The following is a 22,221-nucleotide window of genomic DNA, read 5'->3' as shown; positions in this document are numbered from 1 at the left end:
AAGAAGAGGAAGATTGCTTGGTGGATGAGAGGAGTTGGGAGACTTTTGGCCTGAACAACAGTGAACTGAATTCCTTGTGATAAAAGCTGACAAGGTCAGTTCAGTTGCTTCTCCAAAGACTGTGTAACCAGTGCACAGAACAAAGACGTTGGACTGTATTCCTGAAAAAGGATAGACTCGCAGGTTCCCTGTTGGAGTCTCAAATGAGAAATCCAATTCATCACCGGAAGTCGAGAACCTATGGACTGAGAAGTGTGAGAGAAGGAGGATTTTCAGGGGTAGCTAGTTTGTGGTGGTTGCCTGTAACTGATTGGTTATAACAGGACCTGTGGTTAGCCTAACTTGCTGCTAACTGTTGGCAATCTTTCCTCAGGATATTATAGTTGTGTAATTACTTATATATATATATATATATATATATATATATATATATATATATATATATATATATATATTGGTGTATTAATCATTATTTTGGTACTGTACAGTTTTGTAACTTGCTTTGCATTTTGCCATATTGTTATTTTTATATCTATAATAAATAATATATTTTCATTTTGCATTATTCCTTTCATTAGTACAACCTGTCAGTAGAGCTTAGGGCCACACATGAGGTACTGATCATATTCCTTAGCAAACAAGTTGTCCACCTAAGTATCTTTGCAAGCTGGAACAATTGAATTGCTGCCTGTGATGTTTGAAACGGAGGTACTTCGAATTTAATAACAAAGCTAGTCAGCTGTTGGCCCATAAGCTACAGCAGCAGCGAACCAGGAATAATATTCTTCACCTTTGGGGGGAGGGTGGTTGGGATATAGTTGATGATCATCAGATCCGGGTTACCCTAGCAGAGCTTTTCCAGAAGTTGTACACTCCAGAATCTGAGGCTATGGGGGAGGCTATAGACTCCTATTTGGCTGAGGCACCACTGGGTTGGGTGCAACTGAGAGAAGGGGGGGTTTTGGATCGTCCCATTATGGGGTAGAGGTGCAACGGGCTCTCCGAACTATGAAGCCAGGAAAGTCCCCGGGCTTTGATGGCTTCTCGGACACATTTTATAAGCGTTTTCAACATTTATTTATTTATTTTATTTATTAGGATTTATTTACCGCCTTTTTGAAGGAATTCACTCAAGGCGGTGTACAGTAAGAATAGATCAAACATGAGCAGTAGACAATTAGAGCAGTAAAGATATTCGAACAACAATACAAAGTAAGGCATGGTATACTACTTCCAATGACAACACAATATGTACTAGAACATTATAATTGGTTGTGAAGGGTAAGGCAAAGTTGTAACATATAGATGAGTAAGAAAGTAGGAAGAATTAGAAAGTAAGGTGATTGATTTGAAGACTTGCTAGTATGCCCTCTTGTGCGCCTGTTCAGTTTTCTGGGGGATGGGTCGCCATTTTCTTATTTTATAAGTTTGGCTGGGTTAACCCTGAGAAGTTCTGAGAAAAGAGGACATTTCTCTGGTAAGTGAATAGTATTTTGCTTTGTGCTTTGGGAACTTAAACATTGGGGTTTAAAGGAGGAATTGTAGGTTAGTGGTAGGCAGAATAAAAATATAAAAAAGCAAATTTTATCAACTAATCTCCATAGTCTTTTCCCCTTAGTTTTAAAACTTGAACTTTGTACCACAGCATTAGCAGATAGCCTCTAGCAGGCACTGCAGGATCTATGGGCTCTGCTGCAGGTAACGCGAGCTAATCTTTAGTAAAAGATCCCCTAAGTTAGGCTCATAAATGTGTGTTCTATCTTAATTTAGGAGCTAAAAGGTATGCTCATAAATTTAAGCCTGACAATTTATATTTATGGAATTTGATATACTGCCTTTCTGTGGTAACAATCAAAGTGGTTTATATACTGTATTATATGCAGGTACTTATTTAGTACCTGGGGCAATGGAGAGTTAAGCGACTTGCCCAGAGTCACAAGGAGCTGAGGTAACAATTGAACCCAGCTCCCCTGGTTCTCAGGCCACAGCACTAACCATTAGGCTACTCTTTTATTAGCCTAATTTATGACTTGTGTGCTGAAAATCAGTGCTAAGCTCCTAACCTAACTTTTTTTTCCTCCCTACCCTGGATCCACCCATATTTCCACCCACCTTTTATGCTCCTAAATTTAAGTTTAGTGAAATTATGAGTAAATATTAATGCACTCAGCCCTAGCCAATTTTCAAAAAGGCCAATTTACTACTACTACTACTTAACATTTCTAAAGCGCTACTAGGGTTACGCAGCGCTGTACAATTTAACATAGAAGTACAGTCCTTGCTCAAAGAGCTTACAATCTAAAGGACAAGTGAACAGTCAGTCCGATAGGGGCAGTCAAATTGGGGCAGTCTAGATTTATGAGCATAATTCTCAAAGTCAGTATAAATCCTTTGAATATTGGGTTCTGCATGCCCTATTAGAATTTCTTCTTAATTCAGTGTCATGAATCTTCAATTGCAGCTATCTAGGATTTTCTCTGTATTTTAATATTCCATTCCCAACTTCTTTGGCCCAGCCACTGCCATGATAGACCTTGGTTTGGGGTCATATGGGGGAAGAAAGGGGGGGGGGGGGAATGGGACTTGATATACTGCCTTTCTGTGGTTTTTACAACTACATTCAAAGCAATTTATTTGTACCTGGGGCAATGGAGGGTTAAGTGACCTGCCCAGAGTCACAAGGAGCTACAGTGGGAATTGAGACAGTTCCCCGGGATCAAAGTCTGCAGCACTAACCACTAGGCTGCTGCTCCACTCCATACTCTAGTTACCTTCAGAACATGATAACACTGGACATCTGGTATTATTGTTAAGCAATAATTCAGACCCCTTCTCCTTAAAGGTTATAAACACTGCTTTTTCCTGTCCAAACTGGCCTGATAAGCAGAGACCTGGTCCACGAATTGAACCCAAGTGTTTTTATAACCTATGTGCCTACTCCTATTCCAAATTATATCCACATATACTCTTATCTTTATCCCTAAACAACATGTCCTCCATCCTGAAACCATCACACCTACCACTGACCAGCAATCTCACATAGACATCCACTTGCTATATTTATCCCAACCCCCAAAACATATGCTACAGTTTCAATCCCACAATTCTCCCTTACACACATTTTCCAAAATTTAAGTCACTTATGGACCCTACATCTCATAATATATTAACATAGTAAATGATGGCAGATAACGACCAAAATGACCCATCCAGTCTGCCAAGTGTTGTAACTGCTGCTCTGTGCAGGCCGCTTCTCATACCTTTTTAAGTGCAAGCATCATTTCACTGTTGTTTTCAGAGATGAAGTAACCAGTACTTGGTTTCCATGCTCTCTTGCCTTTTAGAGATCCTCTGTGTTTATCCCTTTTTTGAATTTGATCACCATTTTCATCTCCACCACTTTCTCATGGGGATGAGGGGGGAGGGGGGAGAGGGCATTCCAGGCATCACCCACACTTTCCATTAAAAAAAAATATTTTCCGAGTCTACTTTCTTGCAGCTTTCTATCATGTCTCCTAGTTCTACAGCTTTCTTTCCTTTGGAAAAGGTTTGCTTTCTGTTCATTAATACCTTTCAAGCATTTAAACATCGGTATCCTATCTCTCCTATCCTCTTCTGTAGGGTATATTTATATAGGTCTTCAAGTTCTGTATGTTTTCTTGCTTTTCTATGGACCATTCCTTGCCTCTATATCATTACTTGGGATACAGATGCCATAAATAAACATAATATTCCAGATGAGGGCATTATCATCTCTTCTTTTTTTTCTGTTGGCTATGCTGCTTTGGATGCTGGTTACATAAGGATAAACTCAGTAAATGGTGCTTAAAAAAAAAACCCTCTGCACTCAATGCTACTCAAGATTGGGCACTCAAAGATGAGCGCCCATTATAGAATAGCATCCCCTTTATCATTTTCATCGCCCTTCTCTGTACTCTGGACCGGCATCCAAATATTGGCGCCCAATTTTGGGTGTCACATATAGAATCCAGGGGATATTGTTTAAATGAGAGGAAGGAGGTGACAGAGGGAAATGAATGAGCTTGGGGTGTACCCTCAGCAAAGGTATCATGATAATGGAGAAAATAGCAAAAGAAATCATTTTAAAATCACTCATCTGCAACAGTGGAAGATGAGACCAAAAATGAAAGCATACAAGATAGAAAGTTAGCCATTAAATATTGCTAGAAGGATAGAAGAACAAATGCTTGAGGTCTGACCTAGACAGTTCACATCTGGAATCAGTAATGGTGGAAACAAACTTAGGGCCCTGTTTACTAACTTAGGGCGTGCTAACTAGGGCGTGCTAGAGCGTGCTAACTTTATAGCGTGACCTAAAAATTAGCACGCACTAATGCTAGAGATACCTATATATTCCTATGGGTGTCTCTAGCACTAGCGAACACTAATTTTTAATGCGTGCTAAAAAGTTAGCGCGCCTACAGCGTAGCTTAGTAAACAGGGCCCTTGATATTCTTAATATTATAGAGGTGTTTCAATAAATCCCATGAATGGGATATGGCCATCCCAGACTATTTAAGCTGTTTAGGAAAGATAAAGATGGTGGTGGAGGAGGAGTAGCTCTTTGTCAAAAATATGAATGTGACTGAAATAGGGCATAGGGAAAGACTAAAGTGTTGTGGGCCATCTTGAAAAGAGGATATAGCACTTCCATCCAGACTGATGTGAAAACAAAGGGGATGGGATTTGATATACTGCCCTTCTTTGGTTACAATCAAAGTGGTTTACATATTATATACAGGCACTTAGGGGCCCTTTTAGTAAGCCACGTAGGTGCCTATGTGTGCCGAACGTGTGCCAAATTGGAATTACCACCCGGTTACTGCATGGCCCTTGCAGTAATTTCAATTTTGGCATGCATCTGAATAATATTTTTATTTTCTGGTGCACATAATGGACACTCGCCAAGTGGAATTTGATGCACGTAGGTCATTACTGCCTGGATTTTTTATTGCCAGGTCAATGGCTGACGGTAAGGTCTCAGACCCAAAATGGACGCATGGCAATTTTGCTGTTCGGGAAAAAAAAAAAAAAAGGCCTTTTTTATAGGTGTACTAAAAAATGGATCAGCATGCACCCAAAACCCATGCCTACACTACCGCAAGCCATTTTTCAGCATGCCTTTGTAAAAGGAACTCTTATTTTGTACCTGAGGCAATGGAGGGTTAGGTGACTTACCCAGAGTCACAAGTAGCTACAATGGGAATTGAACCCAGTTCCCTAGGTTCTCAGGCTGCTGCACTAACCACAAGGCTACTCCTACTAATAGACCTAGTGGTCTACAGATCTCCAACTCAGATAGAGGAACTCAACAGAGAGCTTCTGAAATATCTAAAAAGGTGGGAACAAAGAGAGAGGTGACGTTACTGAGATATTTTAACCTGTCCGATGTGGCCCCTGGATCTGATTGTTGAGATAAGTTTCATTATTAGATATAAGAAAGAAAAGTTTATGTATAGTATACTAATCGGGTGTACCGATGACGAAGTTTGCGTTACTGATACTGCCATATTAACATAGTTTTGGCAGTAGACGCTACTGAGGTACCCTAAGAAATGAATGTAGTTGTGTTAATATGAAGAAGAGGGAATGTGTGACGTTGAAGTTGTTGTCTTAAAGAACATATGAGTAAGAAGTTGGGTCCCATAAACCAAATATATTGTTTTGTATGTCAGTGGGACTGTTGAAGATTTGATTTTTGACATAGCCATTGAATAGGTGTATTAATGTCACTGCATCTGTTACTTCTTTATACTGAAATAATAATGTGCATGGCTCCCGATTGGTATGATGTTGGAATTCAAATTGAAGGCCGCAGATGCTGCAATTTCAAGCACGCTGATGGTGTTGTCTTTATCTAACGGGAGGTCTGGAGCTGTGAGGACCGACTACTCCAGACCTCCTGTTAACTTTTCCACGGTAAAGCTTCTGTGCATCAAGTCCGAACACAGCTGTGCATCACTTTGCATGCACATTTGTATAATAATTAACTCATTATAATAGCTTTGCATAGCTTTGCATTCTGTTTTCGTTAGCTGCTACCATGATGGGAAAAGAGCTCAGAGAACCCCTTTGTGCATGTTTCGTTTTATTCCTTGCTTGCTAACCTGGCTAAAAATGGTATAAAAACCACGTTGTTGGCTCGTTAGGTTTTGTGCATCTGGGACTCTATGAGCAGTGCAGCACTACAGAAAGAGAAACAAATGCATTTCCTCCTATGCTAAGCAAAACACAAAGATATAAGAAAGGTATGTACCCAAAGCTAACATTCCACTCACTAAGGGGCCCTTTTACAAAGGCGCACTGAAAAATGGCCTATGGTAGTATAGACATGTGTTTTGGGCATCCACAGAATCATTTTTCAGCGCACCTGTAAAAAATGGCTTTTTAAAATTTTTGCTGAAAATGGATGAAAATTGCCGCATGTCCATTTTGGGTCTGAGACCTTACTGCCAGCCATTGACCTAGCGGTAAGCTCTCACTTGATAACGGTTTACGCGCGTAAAATGCCAATTACTGCCTGATTACCGCCTACGAGCCAGAAAATAAAAGTATTTTCCGACACATGTAGCGGAAGTGCGTCAAAAATGAAATTACCGCAAGGGCCACGTGGTAGCTGGGCAGTAACTCAAAACTGACACATGCTGGGCACCCACAGGCGCCTACGCGGCTTAGTAAAAGGGCCCCTTAAAGCTGAAAATAAAATGCTGCTGTTCTATCTTTGTTGTCAGGACATTTTAGGTTTCTTACTGTGTTGGTCCAAGTCTCTTTTCTGCTTTCCTCCATTTCTCTTGTTCTTCTCTGAAATGTTTTTCTTGGGTCTCCTTTTTATTCCTTCTTTCTTCTGTGATCTTTTCTCTTTGTCTCTCTTGTTTGTCTCTTACTTTTGGATTTCACTATCCCTCTCTCTCTCTCTCCAATCCTCAGCATCCCTTGTCACATTTCACCTATCTATCAGCTTTCAACTCTCATCACCCACTGACCAGCTCACATTCTCCCTTTTGTCTCTGTTTCCTCCTTCTGATGTAAGTAACCTACGTAGTTACTTATGTCAGAAGGAGGCGGGCCTAGGCCAGGGAAGAAGAGACGTCATGAAGACTCTGCGACCAACAACAGATGCAACAGATCTTCTTCCTGCCCATGCAGCACCTTCAGAAAGAGATGAGAGGCGCTGCTCGGGCCCGTAATACGGAGGGGGGTCTCGGTGGAGGGTGGGAGCGGCGTAGTCGACCTCAGGGGGGGGCGGGGCACGGGGTGGAGGAATGATGGGAGGCGGAGCTTTGACAAAACAGGAACAGGAAGGGAGGGGGACCGGGGCTACTAAAATTTCGCTTTTTCATGGGGGGGGGGGGGAAGCGGCGGAAAGCGGGGAGCAGCGGGGGGGGGGGGGGGGGGGGGGGGGCAAGGCCGTCCATACAGGACACTCCGGACGAGCGCCCTTGCCCCCCTCCTGATCCTTTTTTTTTGTACTTTTATATTGGTGCAGACCGAGTAGCCACGTGTATGTGTTGTGGTTTTTTTTGTTGTTGTTTTGATGCTTGTGGCATGTGCAGAGCAGCCAGCATAAGGCTTGGCTGCTCTGCGCATGCTTTAGGGGCCATTTAACGACGGGGATAGCGAATGTGTGATACATCTTTCTTTTCAATACCAAACCGAACATTTCTGAAGCGTTTTTTTTTTAGCATTCTTCGTTTTTTCATATTCATTAAGCACTTTTACGATTTTGATTTTTTAACGTTTGGTTGATGCACGTGGGCCTAACTTTCTTCCCAGATCCCCCATTTCCATGCTTTCTCTCCCCTAGTATGAACTTTGTGTGTGTGTTTGGGGGATGGGATCAAAAATTGTAATTTTTTCAGCCATACAGGCTACCAACTGCTCTGTGTGTATGTGAGTTGTCTCTATGTGTGTTTTGGATCTGCAGGAGAGAGGGGATAGACAATGTGAATGCAGTAATACCCAAGCATTCTGTTGGTTTGGAAGAATAATGAAATCAAGTGTGGTAATGTACAGGTATCAAACACATTTGAAAGTATGTATTTTATAGTTTAACCACAAGATGCCACTGTCCTACCACAACTGGCATTTTTGTACATCTTCAGTAGCTTGCAGTACATATGGCAACCAGTAACAATTTATGGTGTAGTCACTTACTGTTAAAGACAGCTATATGGTAGGGATGTGCATGGACAAAAAAAAAAATGTTCACTTGGCTTTTCCCCCCCAGATATTTGGGTGTTTTTCAGTTTGTTTTATACATTTGTTTCAATATTTTTTGTATGTATGTTAGAATATTTTAACATGCACAATTGTTCATACATTAATTTGTAGATCTATACTTATAACATTTATCTTGTACACAAAATTTTTTTCAGGCGCCTACATGAACAATGTAAAACAAAGAAAACACAATATCTATCACTAAGAGGCAATCCAGCAGGGATCCAACAGTAACAGCAATGGGGCACAGAAAGTGGAGAGAGCTCAAAAGCATGGTCATGGAATTATTTCCAGCCCCTCTGTCTGTGTGTCTGAGGTTTTCTGTATGTTCTATGCTGCAAAAGCTGGACTTCTGTCGTGCATTTCTTTGTATGTAATTTATCTCTGTGGCCAAGAGGGTAGAGAGGAGGGGAGAGACATTTTGAAAGGCACAGTTCCCTTACAGCTTGATTGCACTGTTATGCTGCAGTGGTTGGAAATTGCTTCTCCCATAGAACTGTACCAAGCTTTTTTTTTTTTGGGGGGGGGGAAGGGGGATTGGGATTGTTATTTCTCTGAAACCCCTGGTCCATTTTTAAACACATTTTACCCATGCCAAATGTGGTCCCATGCTATAACATTTTTTGAAAGATGTTTCGCATCTTATTAATTTTATTTCTGACATCCGTTAAGTTGGAAAGAATGAGTGGAGGAGTGGCCTAGTGGTTAGCGTGGTGGACTTTGGTCCTGGGGAACTGGTTCGATTCCCACTGCAGGCACAGGCAGCTCCCCTGTGACTCTGGGCAAGTCACTTAACCCTCCATTGCCCCAGGTACAAATAAGTACCTGTATATGATATGTAAGCCGCATTGAACCTGCTATGAGTGGGAAAGCGCGGGGTACAAATGTAACAACAAAAAAAAAACCAGGAAACCCATATCTACAGCTAGGTCCCACTGACTCCTGAGTTCTCTTTCTCACTTGAACTTACTTCCCTGTCTATCAGCGCATCCAAGAAGGTTAGATTGAGAACAGATGGCATGAGCCTATCTAGCCCATTATATGGGCTGAAGCCAGTAGGTGGAGATTGCCACCATTATTGCTCACTCTAAACAATAGCAAATGCTATTGAAAACAATAGCAAAAGACTATTAGAAATAACGGACTGCCAAAGCATGGTTCATCTGTAAAAAGTCAAAAACAGTTCCAGTTGGATAGGCAGTGCGTTAAAAGGTGAAGAATAAAAGATTTTACTTATTTGTCAGCTTTTTAATTTATTTGAAAGTTTCCCCATATGTAGATATAAATATGAAATAAAAATTGAATATCACTAAAACAGCTTAAAAATGATTGTAGCTGGTAGAAACAGCAGTTATAAACTCTGTGTTTTGTGCTCATTTTTCTCTACTGTTCCATACTAGACAGATGGTCAAATTTCAGTGAGGATATCCTGTTTCCTGATGGGTTCATCTTAACTGTTGTAATCTACCTTGGGAAGCCTGGTGTTACAAGGACAGAATATATTGAAATTAAATTGAAATAAAAACAAACTCTTCTTTCACTGAGGCACATGGAATCACATCTTCACTTCATCTGTTTTGTAGAGGTAAACATTTTAGATACACAAATGAATTATTCTGTTTTGAGCATGTTTTAGGGACAAGTGGTTTTATAAGTCAAAATAAAAATAAATATTTTGTTTCATGTAGATCTCTTTTATTTAAACCTAACTAAATAGGCTATAAGTTTTCTTATTTTTTGTTCTTGTGATGACTTATACTGTGCTAAAACTGAGAGCTCTTATCTCTATCTGGTCGATAATAAAAGGAGCTCATTGTGAACACTATCCATTCTAAAAGGTTGGTTTGTGGCTGTACAAGAGGAATTGTGATATTGAATAAATAAATGTGTGTTTTTGTTCTTAGTCATGCATCCAAAGGTTATATAATCCTTTCAAGAAAGTCAGTTGTTTAACTTATAAGTGGAACATAACCACAGAGGAATGGTATGGTCGCATTTTCAATATGGTAATACTAGGGCTCAGCTAAGGAACAGGTTATTTTGAGTTAGTCTTCACTGGACCAAACTTGCTTTCCTTGTACTATCACCATCCAGCTGGATAGGCAGTGTCTTAAAAGGTGGAGGATAAAGTATTTTTTGTAACATTTATATACCACATTATCTCAAGCAAACTCGGATTCAATGTGGCTTACATTTGAAAATACATTGAGACAGAAATAATAGAATTCAATTATATCATGGGAGCAAGTAGATGCATATGTCTTAAACATTTAACAAAGTTGAGATTTGCATATATACCCAACTGGGCATTTAAAATTCTGTCCTTTAATGATGCTGCATGTTCAGAAATCATAGTCATCAGGGCCGCCCCCGGGCCCCCTCCACCCGAGGTCGTGTCGCGCCCCTCCCCACCCGCTGCCGGGCCCTCCGAACTAACCTGAAGCGCCTTCACGTTCGCATCGCAGCAAGCAGCAGCAGCAGCAGCAGCAGGGCAGACCTCTCCTTCCTTCCGTGCCCCGCCCTCGCGGACGTTACATCAGGTGAGGGCGGGACACGGAAGGAAGGCGTGGCCTGCCCTGCTGCTTGCTGCGATGCGAACGTGAAGGCGCTTCAGGTTAGTTCCGGGAGCTACGGAGGGCGGGCCGGACTGCAGTGGTGCCGGGCCCCCCCATAGGCCAGGGCCTGGGGACTTTTGTCCCCCCCTCTCGGCGGCCCTGATAGTCATAAGTATAGACAGTTATTCAAACAGGCATTCATACACACATTGCAAAAGTAAACAACTTCTAAAGAGTACATTCTAAAGAGTACATCCAAAACTTATTTTTATTTTCTCATTTCCAGCAGATATACAGATCACTATGACCTAAAGCAGTCCAAAACAAGTAAAGTCAGAAATAACAGTTTATACCTAATTGTTCAAACACTCTTAGGATTCACCTTTGGATTTAAAAAGCAAAACCATATGCATGTGAGGACTGGATAAATAAATTGCAAATCTCCTTAATATTTAATACTTGGTAGCAATAATGAAACAGAGCTGGGATAATCACATATCAAGCAGCCTGAGCCAACAGATTTATTTTCCATCAAACATAATTAACTTTGTATGAACTTGGTAACTAATAGTATGCTGAACTAGTTGGCACATTTAGACTGACTCTGGACAGAACTTCTGCTTGAAGGAAGCCCAGCAAGAGGGGAGATATGTATAAAACTGGTGTTACTTATCTTTTGGGAATTATAGGTCAAGCAGGCATGCCTTTTTGATAAGCAGGGCCTAAATAAAAATCAAATTGACTGTCTGATCCTAAAAGATTACAAGAGGTTTCAGTAACACTGTGTTTGTGACAGCTGACAGTTGCTGAAACTTAGCTCTGATGAAATTACATGAAAAGGGTTCAATAACACCAGGTGGATGGTCCAAAAGGAGAAGTTAGAAAAAATGTTTGTGGTTAGATACCCCGTAACTGATAAACAACAGAAGCCAGGTGCACAGAAAAAGAGGACCCTAGGAGGGGGGCTGTGAAACTTGCGGTCAGATGTGCAAATTTAAGGGGAAACTAAAGAGGTAAACATGTTTATCCTAAGTGAAGCTAATGGTTTTCAATGGTAGAAAAAGAGTATTTAAGATGCTGCTCTGCTCTATAGAAATGGAGAAATCTGTATAGCTTTGATCAGTGCATTTTATCTAACGAAAAAGGTGCCGGTACTCAAATGTCAGGCCACCCTTCAGGGGTGGGGTGATCACTGAGGGACCCTCCCCACAATAGCCAAGCCCCCTGCAACCAGGCACAGAATATATGACAAGGCAGAATTGGTGTGTAGAGCCTGAGGTTTTTCATTAAAACTTGGGGACCAGGGGTCAATTTTAGCAGACAATGGAAAAGGTGCCGGTACTCAGTACCCCCTCAAAAAAAGCCCTGGCTTTGATGGGCTTGTCATGCTGTCGGATATCTCCCTTAAGAGAAAATGATTCTACATCTGTACTGATGAATTTCATATGACTGAATTCTAATTGCTTTTGGGTAAGTTGAATAAAGATATTTCTTCATACCTTTGATCTCTTGGTCTGTCTTCTGGTTAACTGCAGAGCAGGTGCACAGCTCTGTCAGAATTAAGGAGTCAGTAAAGTTTAAAAGCAGTCTGGGGATTTCCATCCCTCATTACTTGCAGCTGGTCTGCAGTATTTGAGAGCTTGGAAATAACCCAAATTTTGAACATTATTCAACCCCCCCTGAAAAAAAAAAAGCAAGTGCATTTTTATAATATAAAACTGCATTCCACAAAACAAAAGGAGCAAGTTCCCACATGTCACTTTTTCTTTCCATGTATGCAGAGGCAAAAAAAGATGTTAAATGCTCCCAGTTTTCAACCTAATAATTTTTTTTAATTGTACTTATACACAGTAGGTCTGTTTTGGTGGCCCTTTACTAGGTGAAAACGTGTGTACACGAATACAAGGAGTCCCTATAAACCAGCCCCTCCAAATGACACAATTTTCAATTTAGAACTAATTACTACTACTACTTCTACTTAACATTTCTAGAGCGCTACTAGGGTTACGCAGTGCTGTACAATTTAACAATTACTACTCTAACCGATTAAACCCATACTTCCTCCGTATACATCCGTATGCTGCACAAGCTGGCATGTTTGAAAATATAAGTGAAATAAAAAAAAAATGCTACCAACAATAAAGAACGACAACGTGGATAGAGCAGCGCATAGGTTTCCTTGTTTTGGGTGACTCGGTATGACGGCTGCGCGAAAGAGAAGGAAAGGGAAATCAACCTAATTGGTTTCAGCATTTTGACGTCATGTCGGCTCCTGTTCTCAGTCTAATCTAACATCTTAGTTTCAGCATCTCTACCGTGAAAAGAGAGGAGATCAGGAGGAGCTTCGGATTCTTTGCGTCTATGATGGCTAACCTGTTGCCGTGGCAACGAAGACGAAGCCCTGACAATCGAACCTAGCGGGCGAGACGGCGGTGTTGCTAGCGCGTCTGTGCAGCGCGTGCTGTCTGCTGGGTGATGATGGTTGCTCCCAGGGTAGGCTAGGTACGGCGCTCCGCCCCGGAGACATCCAGCAACCGAAATGGACAATGCGTTCGTAGAAGCCGTGGCCTCCTCCCTGGTGAGGGAATTTCTCAGCAGGAAGGTAAAATGCCCGGTCCCTGCCTTTTCCGCTATTTTCAGGAGAATGACTCTTAGATCTTTCTCCCTTTTTCTTTTCGCAATTAAAGTTATTTTATAATGAATTTATTTATCTTCTTCGCATCCGCTCCCCCCCCCCCCCAACGTCCGTCTTTTATCGCTTTAATCTAAACTACAACTCCCATGAGGCTTTGCTGCATTGAAAGTGGAGACCCAAGATTCTGTCTGTCTGTGGCTGGAACTGTTTTTTTTCAGATGTACTACTCCCTTGAGCTCATGCCTTTTGAATACCAAGCTATCGAATTTTGTTTTTCTTTGCGGGGAGAAGAATTTGTGTTTTGCTTCTGGGAGAAAATGGTGTCCGTGTGTGTGCAATATCACGCTTTTCTTATGAAATGTTGCATATAGCAGATTTCAAGAATATTATTTACGTTATTTTATTTATGACATTTATATCCCGCATTAGCCCAAGTTGAACTCGGGTTCAATGTGGTTTACATAACAATTAGAAAAGCATGAACATGTTCAAAATATAAACAGAAAGTAAAATACAATCAGACCAGTAAAACTTGAGTTAGGAACAGTTGTAATTAATTATTTAGGGGGTCTTTTACTAAAGCTTAGCTGGAGTTATGTTTAGCAGGGCCCATGTACAGCCCCTGGTACAAAATAAGTACCTGAATATATGTAAACCGCTTTGAATGTAGTTGCAAAAACCTCAGAAAGGCGGTATATCAAGTCGTGTTTCCCTTTCCCTATGGGCCCTGCTGCAGATAACTTGAGCTTAACTTTAGTAAAAGACCCCTTTAGTGATTTAAAATAGATAATTGAAATATGGAGGAAAGAAGTGAAGCGCTAGGATTAACTGGGATAGACAGGAGTAGTGGGATGAGGTAAAAAAAAATTAATGCTATGAGTTTTACATGAACAAAATAATAATATGACCTGTGAAGTGTGATGGGGCTTGCTTGGCTGTTTAAAAAACAGATCTGGGAAGCACTTTTAGTCAATATGTATCTTTATTGCATTTGCACCAATATTTCTTTAGCTGCAAGCTTTCTATATTCCTCCAGTGTCGTTATGCTCATATTAGCCCTCTTCCTATCAGTTTCCGCAAACAGTTCAAACTTCGCTTATTGACCTATAAGTGCATTCACTCTGCAGCTCCTCAGTACCTCTCCACTCTCATCTCTCCTTACATTCCTCCCGGAGAACTCCGTTCACTGGGTAAATCTCTCTTATCTGCACCCTTCTCCTCCACTGCTAACTCCAGACTCTGTTCCTTTTATCTTGCTGCACCATATGTCTGGAATAGACTTCCTGAGCCGGTACGTCAAGCTCTGGCCGTCTTCAAATCTAAGCTAAAAGCCCACCTTTTTGATGCTGCTTTTAACTCCTAACCCTTGTTCACTTGTTCAGAACCCTTATTTTATCATCCTCACTTTAATATTCCCTTATCTCTTGTTTGTCCTAATTAGATTGTAAACTCTGTCCAGCAGGGGCTGTCTCTTCATGTTCAAGTATACAGCGCTGCGTATGTCTAGTAGCGCTTTAGAAATGATAAGTAGTAGTAGTTTTGTAAAATACAATCAAAACTTTGTAGAGAATTGCATGGGGACAGAAATCTTACCCATCCCCACATATCCCCGCAAGAATTTAACCTGTCCCCACAAGAATTTAACCTGTACCCACCCAGTCCTGCAAGAATTTAATGGTACATAAAAAAAATTCTGGTTGGCTCCCTGTCTCTCTCTGGGTTCGAGCTGCAGCACTGCAGGCAAGGAAGGAACATATAAGTACATAAGTAATGCCATACTGGGAAAAGACCAAGGGTCCATTGAGCCCAGCAACTTGTCCACTACAGCGGCCAATCCAGGCCAAGGGCACCTGGCAAGCTTCCCAAACGTACAAACATTCTATACATGTTATTCCTGGGATTTTGGATTTTTCCAAGTCCATTTAGTAGCGGTTTATGGACTTGTCCTTTAGGAAACCGTCAACCCCTTTTTAAACTCTGCTAAGCTAACCGCCTTCACCACATTTTCCGGCAATGAATTCCAGAGTTTAATTACACGTTGGGTGAAGAAAATTTTCTCCGATTTGTTTTAAATTTACTACACTTTAGTTTAATTGCATGCCCCCCTAGTCCTAGTATTTTTGGAAAGCGTGAACAGACGCTTCACATCCACCTGTTCCACTCCACTCATTATTTTATATACCTCTATCAGGTCTCCCCTCAGCCGTCTCTTCTCCAAGCTGAATAGCCCTAGCCTCCTTAGTCTTTCTTCATAGGGAAGTCGTCCCATCCCCGCTATCATTTTAGTCGCCCTTCGCTGCACCTTTTCCAATTCTACTATATCTTTCTTGAGATGCGGCGACCAGAATTGAACACAATACTCAAGGTGCGGTCGCACCATGGAGTGATAAAACAGCATTATAACATCCTCACACCTGTTTTCCATACCTTTCCTAATAATACCCAACATTCTATTCGCGGAACTTGCAATACTCTGGTGTGCACATATAAGACTTGTCTCTGATTCACTGGCACTATGTGCTAAGAGGTCGCCACATGCTGCACATGCCAGTAGGTCAGGTGACATCTGATGCTCGTGCCTGTGTCAGAGCTGAGGTCTGCGCATTAGCCCGGGAGCAGAGAGGTTAATAGTAGTATAGTAAGTGATAGCAGATAAAAACCTGATTGGTCCATCCAGTCTGCCCAGTAGTCACACTCATTATCAATTCATGATTAAATCAACAATGAATGTGATATTATATACTTGATTATGGTCTTTGGCATTTCTGGGACATAGACCATAGAAGTCCGTCCATCCCTATCCTTATGTTCCAACTGCTGGAGTTGCCATCGAAGTGTACTCCAGCCTATTCATCTTCTCATTTGCGGGATACACACCATAAAAGTCTGTCCAGCACTGTCCTTATGTTCCAGCCACTAAAGTTGCTGTCTAAGCCCTTTCTAGCCCCATCCTAAGCCAGATTGCCGTATATGAGACACAGACTGTACAAGTCTGCTTGGTATCGGTCCTGGTTCATCACAGTCAGAGTCACCATCTAAGCGACTCTCAACACATCTACACACATGCAGCCATTTAAGTTTAGGTTTTTCATAACTTCCATTTTCTAATTTGAGATCCTCTGTGTTCATCCCACCTCCTTAATGGAGACTTTCCACATCTGTGCTGTTAAAGCAAGGAGGAGGAGACAGCTCTTTGAGCAGGGACTGTCTTTCTTCTATGTTTGTGCAGCGCTGCGTATGTCTTGTAGCGCTATAGAAATGCTAAATAGTAGTAGTAGTAGTAGTAGCAGCACTCAAAGAACTTGGTACTCGGTAGGTGAGAGGCTGGTGCAACTGCAGCGTACACTTCCACAGGAACTGTTTCCATCCCTACGGGATCCCTGCAGAACTGCTTCCGTCCTCGTGGGACTCCCATGGGATTCCCGCGAACCCCGTTCCCATGCAGGTCTCTACTTTGGAGACTGGGAGGAAAGAAGGGGCCAGCCCAACCATTAGGCAGGATTTGTTAGTTGACTGCAGCTGCTCTTGCCGCAGAAGCTGCTTCCTTAGACATGACAAAAACCTTTGCATTTGATCAGGACATAGAGGGGTATAACCTGCACAGACTGGCAGATGTAACTGGCGATCTTGTCATGCAGGCTGGATGGACCATACAGGTCTTTATCTGCCGTCTTTTACTGACCGCTATGCAAACCTAAAGAAACAATGAGTTATTTCTAGCAGCAGGGATGGTGGGAAGTTTCCGTAGTAGCCCATTTCCAGATTATTCTGGGAAAGGGGGGTGTTGGAGTGATCATGATTGTTGACTGATCAGGGGACTTAAAAATTAAGGGGAGAGGCACAAGGCTGAGGGTTTGTCTAGGCTGCCAATACCATTGCACCAGCCCTGTCATTATTCTTGACTCTCCTCCACCTCCCTTTTCCCTGTCTTCTCGTCATTTTTCTGTCCCTCCTGAACCCCATCCCTAATTCACCCTCAAATACACACCCACTGTTTGCTCTAATCCCCTCTCAGACTAGCAGTGCCCATCTCCTTTTGTGTTCTCTCTTTCTTCCCTACTTAACTCCCTCCCCAACCAATCTAATCCTTCCTCTCATCTGAAAACTGAACCCCCCTCCCTCTCTCCCTCATGCTTTCTCGGATACACATCACTGTTTTGCATCAGTTAAGGACACTCTTTTGGTGCTGTATTGTCTGGCTGTCACAAAATAATAATGGGGCTTTGTAGGACAGTGATATAGCTACTGGGGGGCCTGGGCCCCCCCAAATTGGATCCACTTTGGGCTCCAGACATTGAATTCTTGGTATGCCTCGATGTAGGAGCACCACTTCTGTTGATGGCAGCCACCCTACCAATACAATTCCACCCCAACTTTGACTACTGGGAAGTCTATCCCTGGGCAGAGCCATGCGAGTTAAAAAGGGTTCCAATGGTGATCTGGGAAATTACAGATCAGTAAACCAGACATCAGTCCTTTGCTAAATGCTAGAAACTTATTACAAAGAATACAATTAGCAAACACATAGAAAAACCTGATTTAATTGGACAGAGTCAATGTGGTGAGGGAAGACTTCCCTTGGCTGAATCAAATTTGTTAGTTTTTTTTTCTTTTGTAGGCATGAATAAATATGCTTAAAGGTGAGACGATTGATAGTATATTTAGATTTTCACAAATGTTTTGACAAAGTCCCTCATGAAAGACTCCTGAGAAAATTAAAGAGTCATGGGTAGGAGTTTGTAGCTGTTCGGTTTTGAATTGGGAGCTGGTTAAGAGATATACAACAGAGAGTAGAGTTAAATGACCAGTTCTCTCAATGGAGTGCCTCAGGGAGCTGTACTGGGCCAGTGCTATTTAACATGTTTATAAATGATCTGGAAAGGAGAACGATGTGTGAGTTGATGAGATTTGCAGATGACATAATACTGTTCAAAATTGCTAAATTGCATGCAGACTGTGAAAAATTGGGAGATCTGGGATGTTGACTAAGAGTGGCTGTTAAAAAGTCACAGAGATACAGCTGTAACTCCATTAATGTATGTGTGGTATTTTGCAGGGTTTGAAAAGGACATGTGCCACAATGGATCAGGAATTTCCACGATCTCAGCACAGCATCAATAATAGAAATGAACTTCGAAATGTCTTACGAGTAGAGCCCCTGTACAAACAAAACAAGGTAAACTATAATCTCTGTGTTTGATGTGGCTTACTTGAATTTGTATATTTGTTTTGTGGAATTGAAAACTTGTACATTAAGACTAAAAGTTACTCATGAAAGACAAACATAAGAACAAGAATAGCCATACTGAGTCAGACCAGTGGTCCATCTAGCCTAGTATCCTGCTTCCAACAATGGCCAATCCAGGCCGCAAGTACCTGGCAGAAACCCAGTTGGTAGCAACATTCCATGTTACCAATCCCAGGACAAGCAGTGGCTTCCCATCTGTCCATCTCAATAGCAGATGATGGACTTTTCCTCCAGGAGCTTGCCCAAACCTTTTTTAAACCCAGATTTGCTATCTGCTGTTACCATATCTCTGGCAACGAGTTCTAGAACTTAACTATTCTTTAAGTGAAAAAAAAAAATAGTTCCTCCTATTTGTTTTAAAAGTATTTCCATGCAGATTTCATTTAGTAACATCCTGTGCTAATGCCATTAATGTGTCTAATTTACTGCACTTAATGCATGGTAACAAACTTTCTCTGCATTAACTGAATGGCAAAATATTGGGAACTTCCCCAACATAAAAAAGGGCTCATTTACATAGAAAGTGAAGATTGGAATTGAACATATCGACGTCAGGATGTGCACAGTTCCGGTGATATATTAGAAATGGCTCTGCTAGCAAGGAGGTTTTATGACAGGAAACGGCATGATGTGGAAATGTTGAAGCTGTTTTCCCTCTGAATAGCCACCATATTGTGTGACCCCAAACATTCGCAGATGCTATTGAAAACACTAGCAAACTTGTGAGGTTTATGACTGCCTATGCCTGTTTTTTTGTTTGTTTTTAATTTGACAGCTTTTTCTTTTATCTGTTTGACAGCTTCTCTTATGTAATCAAGGTTTTTAGTTTTGTTTTTTTTTACCTCTTTTTTTTTTGGGGGGGGGGGGGGGGGGAGGGTCCTGGGCTCTGAGCTGTGGTCCTGCCATGAGTGTGGGCACTACAGAGTGGCAGACTTGTTTTTGGAGCTGTGGGAGGCTCGGTTTTTGTAGGGGGCAGCTTTAAGAAAGGCTCCAGCCCTGCCTGAGCTTGAGAGCCGAGTTGTGGGGACTCCCATGGATCCAGAAACAAGTCTGCTGCTCTGGAGCATGTTCCTGCCCCATGAGGTGTTAAAAAAACCCAAAACAAACAAAAAAACCCTCTGATTACAATTGGGAAGCTTTCATATAAATAAAAAAGCTGTCAATAATAAAAAGCACACATAGGCAGTCATAAACCTCACATTTGCTATTGTTTTCAATATCATCTACGAATTACTACTACTACTACTACTATTTAGCATTTCTATAGCGCTACAAGGCATACGCAGCGCTGCACAAACATAGAAGAAAGACAGTCCCTGCTCAAAGAGCTTACAATCTAATAGACAAAAAATAAATAAAGCAATCAAATCAATTAATGTGAACGGGAAGGAAGAGAGGAGGGTAGGTGGAGGCGAGTGGTTACAAGTGGTTACGAGTCAAAAGCAATGTTAAAGAGGTGGGCTTTCAGTCTAGATTTAAAGGTGGCCAAGGATGGGGCAAGACGTAGGGGCTCAGGAAGTTTATTCCAGGCGTAGGGTGCAGCGAGACAGAAGGCGCAAAGTCTGGAGTTGGCAGTAGTGGAGAAGGGAACAGATAAGAAGGATTTATCCATGGAGCGGAGTGCACGGGAAGGGGTGTAGGGAAGGACGAGTGTGGAGAGATACTGGGGAGCAGCAGAGTGAATACATTTATAGGTTAGTAGAAGAAGTTTAAACAGGATGCGAAAACGGATAGGGAGCCAGTGAAGGGTCTTGAGGAGAGGGGTAGTATGAGTAAAGCGACCCTGGCGGAAGATGAGACGGGCAGCAGAGTTTTGAACCGACTGGAGAGGTGACTAAGTGGGAGGCCAGCAAGAAGCAGATTGCAATAGTCTAAACGAGAGGTGACAAGGATGTGGATGAGGGTTTTGGTAGAGTGCTCGGAAAGAAAGGGGCGGATTTTACGAATGTTGTAAAGAAAGAAACGACAGGTCTTGGCGGTCTGCTGGATATGAGCAGAGAAGGAGAGAGAAGAGTCAAAGATGACCCCAAGGTTTCGAGCTGAGGAGACAGGGAGAATGAGAGAGAGCCATCAACAGAAATAGAAAACGGGGGGAGCGGGGAGGTGGGTTTGGGGGGGAAAATGAGAAGTTCGGTTTTGGTCATATTTAATTTCAGGTGGCGTTGAGACATCCAGGCAGCAATGTCAGACAAGCACGCTGAAACTTTGGTTTGGATGCAAGGTGAGATATCAGGGGTAGAAAGGTAGATTTGGGAGTCATCAGCATAGAGATGGTGGGAAAAGCCATGGGATGAGATTAATGAACCAAGGGAAGAAGTGTAGATAGAAAAGAGGAGGGGACCAAGAACAGAACCCTGAGGTACGCCGACAGGCAGAGGGATAGAAGTAGAAGAGGATCCACCAGAGTGAACACTAAAGGTGCGGAGGGAGAGGTAGGAAGAGAACCAGGAAAGGACAGAGCCCTGGAATCCAAGTGAGGACAGGGTATCGAGAAGTATGCTGTGATCGACAGTGTCAAAAGCAGCGGAAAGATCAAGAAGAATGAGGATGGAATATTGACCTCTGGATTTAGCCAGTAATAGGTCATTGGAGACTTTAGTAAGCGCAGTTTCGGTTGAGTGGAGAGGGCAAAAACCAGATTGTAATGGGTCAAGAATAGCATGTGAGGAGAGAAAATCAAGGCAGCGGCGGTGAACAGCACGCTCAAGTAATTTGGAGAGAAAAGGAAGGAGGGAGATGGGTCGGTAATTAGAGGGACAAGTAGGGTCAAGTGAAGGCTTCTTAAGGAGAGGTGTGACCACAGCATGTTTAAAGGCAGCAGGGACAGTCGCAGTGGAAAGTGAGAGGTTGAGAATGTGACAGATAAAAGGAATAAGAGTAGGAGAGATGGCATTAAGAAGGTGGGTGGGAATGGGATCAGAGGAACAGGTGGTACATTTTGAGGAAGAAAGGAGAAGTGTAGTTTCCTCAATAGTAACTTCAGGAAAGGAGGAAATGTTTGGGGTCACACAATAAGGCAGCAAGCTTCGTCCACTAGCTTCAGCCCACAGAATGAGCCAGATAGACTCAGGCCATCTCCTGTCATAAAACCTCCTTTTCTGCTGATATCGAACCATTTCTAAAATAGCTGCATGAATGCATGTGTATTTGGCCACACATACAGAGGGAGCAGCATTTATAAATATACACATTGAAAAAAATTAGCAGCATTAACTGGCCACTTCATGCGCAATTGGTCCTGTTTCCACATGTATCTGCCTCATTTGTAAACCTAGGGATGTATGATTTGCCCCATAATTTTATTAATAGTAAAAGTATCTGTTACATTTCACTAGACTTCTGGATTTGTGTGAATTATTTAAAAATCTTAGCACTATTATTGTGCTAACAGTCCAGTAGGGAACTTGATTTATTTGGCTGAGATTATATTAGTTTATTGTCTGAAATCTCTAGGGGTATTCGCTTTAAATCTCATTTTGGTTGTGACTTTGCAAAAAAAAAAAGGTAAATTTTATAGATTTGTAGAATTTGATTTTAATTTT

General features: G+C 41.9%; 1 protein-coding gene across 4 annotated transcripts in view; it reads left to right on the top strand.

Annotated features, from left to right (window-relative positions):
* The first annotated feature begins 13,135 nt into the window (after nt 1–13,135).
* The window catches only part of MINDY4 (MINDY lysine 48 deubiquitinase 4), a 180,283-nt gene continuing 171,197 nt past the window's right edge, over nt 13,136–22,221 (top strand). The window contains exons 1-2 of one of the 4 annotated variants that reach the window (XM_030197772.1): nt 13,136–13,398; nt 18,488–18,607. In XM_030197772.1, the coding sequence (XP_030053632.1) occupies nt 13,336–13,398; nt 18,488–18,607 (183 nt within the window). In that variant the 5' untranslated portion in view covers nt 13,136–13,335. Of the gene's footprint in view, nt 13,399–13,673; nt 13,760–18,487; nt 18,608–22,221 lie in introns of those variants that run through there. The other 3 variants (XM_030197746.1, XM_030197754.1, XM_030197762.1) reach the window with 3 other exon arrangements.

This window comes from Microcaecilia unicolor, chromosome 1 (genome assembly GCF_901765095.1).
Source record: "Microcaecilia unicolor chromosome 1, aMicUni1.1, whole genome shotgun sequence".
Taxonomy (NCBI): Eukaryota; Metazoa; Chordata; class Amphibia; order Gymnophiona; family Siphonopidae; genus Microcaecilia; species Microcaecilia unicolor.
The sequence above is the reverse complement of the archived record's forward strand: the minus strand, read 5'-3'. Positions and strand labels throughout refer to the sequence as shown.